Source organism: Ursus americanus, chromosome 14 (assembly GCF_024610735.1).
Source record: "Ursus americanus isolate L20-20 chromosome 14, mUrsAme1.1.p, whole genome shotgun sequence".
Lineage (NCBI taxonomy): Eukaryota > Metazoa > Chordata > Mammalia > Carnivora > Ursidae > Ursus > Ursus americanus.
In genome coordinates this window covers 38,204,222-38,213,384 of record NC_142140.1, presented here as the reverse complement: position 1 = coordinate 38,213,384, position 9,163 = coordinate 38,204,222, and the positions used below count along the sequence as shown (strand labels likewise).

The window sequence follows — 9,163 nt, the reverse complement described above, 5'->3', positions numbered from 1 at the left end:
TGCTGCCACGCCCCACTGGCAGCGGCCTGGTCAGTGACCCTGCAGGCAGTCCAGCTGGCCTTCACCTCCTGCCTCCCAGCCTCCAAGCGGAACAAGAGGTAGTGAGAGAGGAAGGCTGCTCCCTCTTCCCCTCCACCTTTAGGGGGTCCCCTAGCAGGGCCTGCTCAGCCACATAAGGTCGCTGGGCCCCAGCTGACCCAGATGTAAAGTGGGGGATAATAACAACATCAAAGGAGGAAAAATTGTATAAGAACTCAAAAGAGGGCCCATTGAGGGCTCCTTAAATGAAAAGTACAATTTTATTGTCAATACAGAAAAATCAGAAGAAAAAAGACTACCAAACTGGGTTTTGCTTGTTATAATAATTATTTTATAAAGTCTTATCAGATATGTATTATTTTCCCTCTCATGTGCAGGCACCTTCCTGGGCAGGAAGCAGGCCCAGCAGACCTGGGGCGGCACGTGTGCTCCCACAGGCTTGTGGCCCAGCCAGACCAGCTCTGCGCAGGTAGGGCTCTGCCCTGCGAGGGGGTGAGCGGCGGGCTCTGCTGGGCGTTGACGCCTTGGCTTCATTTTCTTGTCCATTTACCCACCCTCCCAAAGCAGGGCTCGGGGCAGAGGGGGAGGGGGACACATTCACAGGTAGGTGGGTCAGCGCCAGGATATCCGGAACCGCCTTAGGCCCAGCAACAGGTCTCAGGATGGGGCTCTCCACAAGGAGGAGCCAGAGAAGCTGGGGCAGAGCTGGGGTCTCCAGGCACTCGGGGCTCAGGGCAGAGAGGGGTTGGCTCACCACGAGACCAACCCAAGGAGAATAAATAAATAAATACTGTATAACTTTGCAGTCCCCCAGCCTGGCTTGTTCCCCCAGCGGGGGGACTGTCACTGCCAACCTCAGTTCCTCTGGCTGCCATCCTCCCTGAGACAGGATGGCTGGGAAGGAGGGGGCCCGCCCCACCCTGTGGACTGAGAAACCAGGGCTGGCAAAGTCTATATAGTTCAGGAGGCCACAGCAGGCAAGTGGGGGCCTGGGCCCAGCCCACAGGGTGAGACAAGGTCCTGCCTGTCTCCCTCTCTTCTGACCCATGGCTCACCACCACAGAGCCACACGGGAGCCAGGGGCGTTCACCTCTGAGTTGTGTGGCGCTTTTCCCTACCCCTCACCCCCCAGCCTTGCTCCTGCTGACTCTTTCCGGTCTGGCTGTCAGGAGCACGCAGTCACCGGGCTGACTGGAGGAGGGATGACGGGAGCCCCAGTCCAGCTGGGGCCGGTGTCCCCTCCAGGGTACGGCTGGGCGGGGCGAGGCTAGGCAGACAGAGGCTCAGGCGGGTCAGAGCTGGAAGGGGTACTGCCGGAGGTAGTCGGCCATGCGCCGGGGCAGCGGCAGGCAGTCCACGTCAGCCACCAGGCGGTTGATGACGAGGCGGCACAGGTGCTGCAGGCTGCGGGCGCTGCTTCGGCGCACGAAGGGCTGCACCAGCTTCAGGTGCACGGCCGTGACCGCGGGCGCGGGCAGTGCCGGGTCACCGGGCACGTCTTCCTTAGGGGTAGGCAGGGCCGGGGTAGGCGCAGGGTCGGGGCTGTCACTTCGGGTGTCAGCGGCACAGGAGGCCACGTAGTGCTGCACGAGGCTGACCACGTCGGGGAAGGCCAGGATGCGTGGCCTGGACAGGCAGTTGGAGTCCAGGCGGAAGCTGGAGTCGGCGTACTCGATGCGCACGTTGGTGGGACCTCGGGTGGTTTTGACCGACAGTGTGAACAGGTAGCTGGGGTGGGTGCTGTCGCGTACTAGGAAGGTGCCCTCTGGCATCTTCTGCAGGTGTTGCCGGGCCTCGCTGGCCGTAATGGAACCCCAATACCAGCCTAGGCAAGAGGAGAGGGGGCCGAGAGCCTGGTCACAGGGGAATTCAGCTGGGGGCACAACGCAGGGCTGGGCAGGGCAGGACTCTGTCTCCCCATTTACGCTTCCGTGGGGAATGCTGTGCCTCCCCCATCAGACTCTCCTGGGCGGGGCCACGTCTCTCAGATCAGACTCAACAGACAGAGCTAAGCTTTCCCCACTGGACTTCCCAGAACAAGCCCTGCTTCCCTCCTCAAACTCACCCGATTCCCGGAGGTAAGAGAAGGTCTTGGCTATGCATAGCAGATCCTCCTCAGGGTCCAGCACCTTGGGCTCACTCTCTGGCTGGGCCGGGGTCTCTTCTGCCACCTCCTCCAGAAAGGCCCCAGCAGGCAAAGGCTGCATAGCTGGTTCGGGCAGCTCCAGGGACTGGGCCCACAGGGGCCGCTGCCCGATCTGCTCCACAGCCAGCAAAGAGCAAGGTCTAGAAGAGAGCGAATGGGCAGTGAGTGGAGCCCCTGTGCTCGCCCTCTTTCCAGAGATTTCCTACACCCCGAACTGGCTACATGACCTCTGGCCAGTCCATCTCGGTTCCCCCTCTGCCCACTCGTGGGCTCAATGGGGTCAGCACACCACCTCCCAGCTGTCACCACAAAAGCCTCCTTGATGGCTTCTCCCACATGGTGATTCTCTTTTGAAAGAGACTTCTCTACCTTCCTGCATTTATGGAAGTAATTAATCTCTCTATTGTGCCCAACCAAAAACACAGATCATTCCCTATAGGCATTTCTAGCTCAGAATGGGCAACAGGCGTCCCTGTCACTGGTAGGATCCAGGGCAAAGAAGGCTCACATTGGTTCCCTGTGGGCTGAGGTGGGCTGATTAGATGGCACAGGTCCTGCTTGAGCCATGGCCTGGGCCTTCATGGGGTGCTCCCGAGAGGCCCCCGAATTATGGTAGGATGCCTGAAGTCACATGCTAGAAGTATCTGTCGGAGGGACCTAGGTCCACACTGGCCAGGGCTGAGAGGCTGGAACAATCTCCCCAAATAGGTCAGACTCCCATCCTGCTTTCTCTTTCTCCTAGCTGAGGGTCTGGGGTTGGGGGGACACTGGCCTCTAAAGGTACTGGCAAGTCCCACGTCCCACAAATGTAAGTTTCCACCAAAGGGCAGGGTACTCATTGCACATTCCAGATCCCACTCTGGCAAGCCCGCCCTACTAGGCTTTATGATCTTATGCAAACCTCGCTGTTCAGCTTCTCCACCCCCTAATGAGGGAAGCTACCAGCCCATATCCTGAAGGGTTTGGCTATACCATATTCTCAGATGCCTAGGGTTGGGTTGTTGAGACAGCCCCAATCTGAGCAGTAGCTTTTCTCTAGGGGAAGGCCACCCAGCACGGTGATCCTGGGGCTTCCTGGGAAGTGAGGGGTATGGGCCCCGGCTCCCAAGGAAGAGACTGCTGGTCCTTCCTCACTCCTCAGGAAATACATCCTCAGGCCTCAGTTCTGGGTCTGGTCCCCTGCCGGGCCTCAGGACACCAAGATAACAAAACCATGGGCCTTGCCTTCAAGGAGAACCTACAACCCAAAGTCATAAAAGCAAAGGGTGTCATGGGGGAGTCAAGGTCTGCCTGTTCCTGAGCTGAGTTTGTTAGGCCAAAGGAAGGAGCAAGAGGAAGGCACTCCAGCCAGGCAGAGATGACAGCATGGGTAAACAGTGCCAGGGACTTCTTACGAGGCGGGAAGAGGTGGACAGAAGCCTTGGCAGGATGCAGGCAGAGGAGCCAGATCTCCCAGTTAGGTTATAGATGAGCGTTAAAAAGTTTTAACAAATCAGGGGGAGGGGCCACAAGACCCTGGCCTACCACAGTCTGCGTAGTACTTTTCCACACCCACTCTGGGTGTATTACGGGAGCTCTGGAATCCTACTGGGGGAACCGGAGGCCAACCTCCAAGGAACCAGCTGGTGGCCTGCCTGCTGGGTCCCAGAGCTCAGCTCAGGCCAGCCACTCGGGCCAGAGCCTCCAGTGGTGGCCATGTCCAGACAGCTTAGCAGGGCACTTGTGGGTGTGGGCACCTCTAGGGTCAACATGGTGTCTGGGTGTGTGAACAGCCGTATTGGTCTCCACAAGCTCCTGGTGAGCGAGTGTGTATCTGAGGAGGGGTGTGTCCACGGCTGTCATCCTCATGGCGGGGGTGATGGCTGGTGTGTTCCAGGTGTGGGTGGCCTGCACGTGTGTGTGCCTGTTGCAAAGCCCAGCCTGTGAGTCTTGACAGGACACATGCCAGTGGAGCATACTCGGCCCTGAGGGCGGGCCCCTCGAGCAAAGCCGGCAGCCCAAACCTATATCTGGGAGTCTCTGCCCCCTACCCCGGGAGGGCACCAGCTGGGTTGTGGCTATGTAGGTGGAGGTCTTAAAAATCTTAATCCCTGAAACTGAACACTGGCCCTAGATCCCAAGAGGCCTTCGTTTGGAACAAAGTAAAAAGAGAATGTGGGACCCCAGAATTGGGGGAGGGGTCCTGAGGACAAAGGTGAGGGGGTGTTTGGGAGTCCCAAAATTCAGAGGAGGGAGATGCTGGAGACAATCAGGGAAAAGTATGGTAGTACAGTCTTCCTAGCACTTGCAGCTTTCCTCCCTGGAAACAGGACTGCTGAGGGCAAGGGGCACTTCAGCCTTGCCCCACCTTCCACCCTTCTTCACTTGGTACTATGCCAGTTCTGATAACAACAGTCACTGGGCCACCCAGCTCTCCCTGGGTGTGGAGCACGCACTCATCTCTCCTTTCTCTCTCCCTGGAGCTTTCTGAGTTCCTGTCAGATCAGTCTAGAGAGCATCAGACCTATTGGTTGAACCCCTTCCGCTGAGGCGGAAGGAATGTACCAAGAATGCTCAGCTGAGGCCAAGACTCTGTCTTATCAGCCCCCACCCCATCCCAGTCTTTGGGGAAAGTTGGAGAAGGGAGGCAGGAGCCAAGTCCTCACAATGGGATCCCGGACTGGGCTGAGCGGAGGGGTGACGCAATTGTGGGGGTACCACAGGCAAAATCAGGCCACACTCAGGCTCTTCCAAGAGCTGCTGGTCAGCAGGTGCCAACGTGGAGGGAGCCATGGATCTCAGGCTGGCTTCCCAAGAAAAGCCTAATTGCTAGCCCATGGCAGAACGGTGGAGGATGGGACAGAGAGAGGCAGGGGCTAACCCAAGGTCACCAGTAGGCCCTGCGGCCTGCAGGTTTAGGGTAGAGAGCTCTGGGCCCAGAGGCGGGGGGTCTGGGCTGGTGAGCCACGTCTTAGAGTACGCGCTTCGCTGGCGTTCAACCGCTCCAGCCAGAACCCAGGGTTAGGCTACCGTGTGTTCCTCCCGTCGCCAGCCGACCCCCAGTTTCACTACCCACAGGGCGAGTAGAGGTAGTGACGGTGTTGTCACCGTTCGCTGTCGTCACCCCGAGGTCCCTCCGCACTCGGTCATCTCCGACCCGTCAAGCCCTCTTACTGGCCGGCCGCGAGCACGAGGCGGTACTCTCCCGAACGCCGGGCGCCCAGGGGCGGCGAGCCGCGCTTACCCCTGAACGCAGAGGACCATGTCCCGGCAGCGGCAGCGGCAGCTCCGGAGCTGGGGCTCGGCCGGACGGCGGCGGCTGGAGTGAGCCAGTGGGCGCAGGTCCCGCTCGCAGGGGAGGCTCCCTGGGCGCACCGGCGGCGGGCTAGGACTGAGAGGCGACGGCGCGGGCGGGCAGGGAGGGCGCGAGGGGCGGGCCGGGAGGGCGGGGCGGGGCGAGCCGCCTAATCTTTTGTCCTCTGTGTCCCAGCCCTTCCCGGAAGCGACGTCTTCCTGGAACCGCCGGCCGGGCTGCCCAGCCGGGGAGGGGCGTGGGCGGGGGCGCCGGATCCCCAGTGCGATGCTGAGGGCCGCTAAAGGAAACACCTTTGACAGATTTCCAAGAACTTTCCAGGAAAATGGGGCGGGGTCCCGCTCGCCGACCAATCGTAGCTCAGGAGGCGGAGCCGAGTGGCCGGGACGGGCCAATTGCAGCTTTGAGATAGGAGGCTGAGGAACCAGCCGGGTTGAACGTGACCTAGAGACCAGTAGGGAAAGACCCGGTGGGAGGAGGCCGGGGAGAGGCAGGGGTTCTGTCCGTCCGCTCCCAGACTACTTTTGGGCATTCCGCTTCGTTGGGGACAGGCCCCTTTATCTCTCTGTAGAACTGGTGGCCGCGCAAGGGCAGGGCCACGGGCCTGTCCTCGCAGCTAGCGGCTCCCCCGAAGCGGTCTGTCTGGTGTGCAAGCGCCCCCTGTGGGCCGCATTTGGATCCCCGGACTCTGTGTGGGGTGGTGAGGAAGTTGGTGGCATAGGGTGGGATTTGGAGAAGGACGTGGGAGGAGGGGAGGGGTGCAGAGGGGGGCCTCAGATCTGAACAGGTCCACGGGGCTCAAGGATCCACCACAGTTAAAAGGATCCAGGAGAGAATGTTTTCTCTGAAAGAGCTGCGGGAGAAGGCACACTCCAATCTCGGGATGGGGGCAGGTGTGGCGACCTCATTACCCACTTGATGGCTGGGGCACTGGGGCACCTATGTAGGGTGCAGTCTGTCTTCAGTAGAAACTGTCTACCGCCCCATTACTATGAAGACAAAAGGGCTTCACAGCTGCCAAGCAACAGAACTAAGATTTGAACCTGGGTTCCTTTGGGGCCAAACCCCAAGCTCTCTACCCCAGGACTACCTCTTCCCTTTAACTGTGACTACTTCACCGAGCACTTCGCATGTGCCAGGCACTATCAGTGATTTTCAGCCTCATTTCATTGTCTAACTACTACATATTGTGTCCTCTTTACAGGCGAGGAGATGGAGTCACAGAGAAGTGAAAACGTACCCTAGATCTCACAGCTGGCAAGTGGTGAGTTGGTGCTTGGAGCCCAGTCCCCCTCCTCCTCTCTAGGTTCCTTGACCTAACAACTCCTAGGCATCCTTCAAGAGCCAGCTTTAAGGTTCACAGTGAAGCTTCACTGCCCCCAGGCCAGTCAATGTCAGAGCACCGTGGATGTCCCCTTGAAAGCCCCCTTACAGATGTCAGTGATTTTGCAGTTGTGTGTGTTAAACTAAAGGGCCCAAGGGTTTTGCCCTCCAACCACCTTTGGTGAATTTGACAGAGTTATGCACCTCCCCTGTGTGCGTGGTGGGCCTCTGTTTGCCCCCGGTGTTGTGGGTCCCTCTGGCCATCTCATTATCACCTCTCCTGCTCTGGCTGTTCCCTACCCACCCCTGCTCTGACTGCTGGGCCGACGATGCCACCCAGTGGCAATTCCTCTCATGGTTTCAAGGACAGATTTCCTCCTTCTCTCCAGGGTAAGCCCTCCCCGCTCTCTAGGGATTGGCATTGCTGCAGGGTCTCCCTGCTCCTCCCCACCAGGACTAGTCACAAGATGGGTCAGTCACAATAAGACACAGCAGTGCCTTCCTCAAAGTCTGGCTCATTTGGTCTCTCTAGTCCCATCATTTGCAGCCTTTCCTCCCCTGGAAGAACAGTCTATGCATGTATGCATGTGTGTATATGTGTAGGGGGTATATTCAGTCCTCTACACCCCCACCCCTCCCGCCCGACACACACACACACACACACACACACACACACATGCTCACTCACTGGACCCCTTTGTCACTGTAAGCTATTCCAGAGGCCTCAGCCCTCGGCCCCTTGGACGTACAGCTATCATGAGGACTGCGTGGCAAAGTCTGACACCACAAACCCACCCCTGCCCTGGCCCAGCTATCCCAAATAGTGAATTCTCCCATCAGTGTGCAAGTGGTTGCTGGAAAATGAGCAACGAGGGGAAAGAACGTATTCTGAGTCTCAGGTTGAATGAACAGTTGCAAAGCATGTCTTTGATGGGCCTAATTGGGAGATGTGTGTGATTGTGTAAGCATTGGCATTGTTGCTGGAGACTCAAAGCAACAGGCATCGCCATTTCTTACTTTTTACATTTCTCTGTGGTTTGAATTTATTATAACAAGCAAGTTTTACTTACGCAATTAACATTTGAATTAAAAAGAGATCAGTTTAAAAATACAATTATGGGGTGCTTGGGTGGCTCAGTTGGTTAAGTGTCTGCCTTGGGCTCAGGTCATGATTCCAGCGTCCTGGGATCTAGTCCTGCATCGGGCTTCCAGCTCATCGGGGAGTCTGCTTCTCCCTCTACTCCTCCCCCCTGCTCGTGATCTCTTGCTGTCTCACCCTCTCTTAAATAAGTAAATAAAATCTTAAAAAAATACAATTGTAAAATGTTTAGAAAAATTGTGATCTTATTCTATTTTTAGAAAATAAGATAGCAACTGCAGCATACACTGGGATAATTTGGCTGGGACAAGAAGGCAGCCCCCACCCTCAGCTGTCCAGCACTCTGCTTGTGCAGGGGACGCTGCTTGTCCAGAATGAGATCTCCCTCAGCTTTGGTTTCACTTGGCCCAAACCAGTCACCTCCAGAGGGAGGATCCTTCTCCAGTCTCCAAGCTGTGGAAGCTTCCAGTTCACAGGGCTTCCTCCAAGTCTCTGAGATCTTGGATCAGATTCTCAGGTGGGGCTCAGGGACTGGGGTTCTGGGTCCAGCTGGGCATAAATGTGTGTGTGCGCGTATACGTGTGGTGCACGTGCATGCCCATGTGTCTGTGCACGTGTGCAAATCTGTGCTTGTGCATGTGTGTGCATCTGTGAACATGTGTGAGAGCGTATTTGTACAAGTGGATATGGGAAGGGGGCAGGGAGGCCCAGGAGAGGAGGGCATCGTTTGAGCGTGACAGCTGGGCCCTGGAGTTGTTCTTTGGGGGTTGAGATGGAGACCCTGCCATGAGAGCTACTGATCTCAGTCAGGTTGCTTGATCTCTCAGGGCTTGTCTGTCTTGTGTCTGTCCTGTAGACTATGTGGGGTGGGTACAGCCCTGCCTCCTCTGGTCACAGTGAGGTCATGGAGTGCCCAGTAGAACACCCACTCAGTGTCTGGTCCAAAAGAAGGGTTTTGTCAGTTGACACCATCATCAGGGTCTCTGCTTCACCAAACCCTGCTAGCTTGAAGGTTGTCTCAAGGAGACAGGGCAGAGCCCCAGGCCCTTTCCTCTGGCTCAACGCCTGCACACGGCAAGTACACAGCTCTCCTGGAACTGCTGCTCTGAAGAGCCTTGGACCTGCAGCTCAGGTATCCACGTGCATCCACGTGCGTGCGTGTGTGCGTGCGTGCGTGCGTGTGTGTGTTTAGGCGTATGGAGTGGTGGGTGGGAGAGCTATCTGGGCCCAATCCCAAAGCCAGAAGGGCCGAGACACACAGTGC

The 9,163-nt window shown here is 57.5% G+C and overlaps 1 protein-coding gene across 1 annotated transcript; it reads right to left on the bottom strand.

The window, feature by feature from the left end:
• Window positions 1-280: 280 nt before the first annotated feature.
• Window positions 281-5,569, bottom strand: CISH (cytokine inducible SH2 containing protein). Its single transcript, XM_045807229.2, has 3 exons — window positions 5,409-5,569; window positions 2,105-2,325; window positions 281-1,864 (listed from the first exon to the last, which is right to left on the bottom strand). The coding sequence occupies exons 1-3, from the start codon at window positions 5,426-5,428 to the stop codon at window positions 1,332-1,334; spliced, it is 774 nt and encodes a 257-aa protein (XP_045663185.1). The 5' UTR covers window positions 5,429-5,569; the 3' UTR covers window positions 281-1,331.
• Between the last annotated feature and the right edge of the window lie 3,594 nt (window positions 5,570-9,163).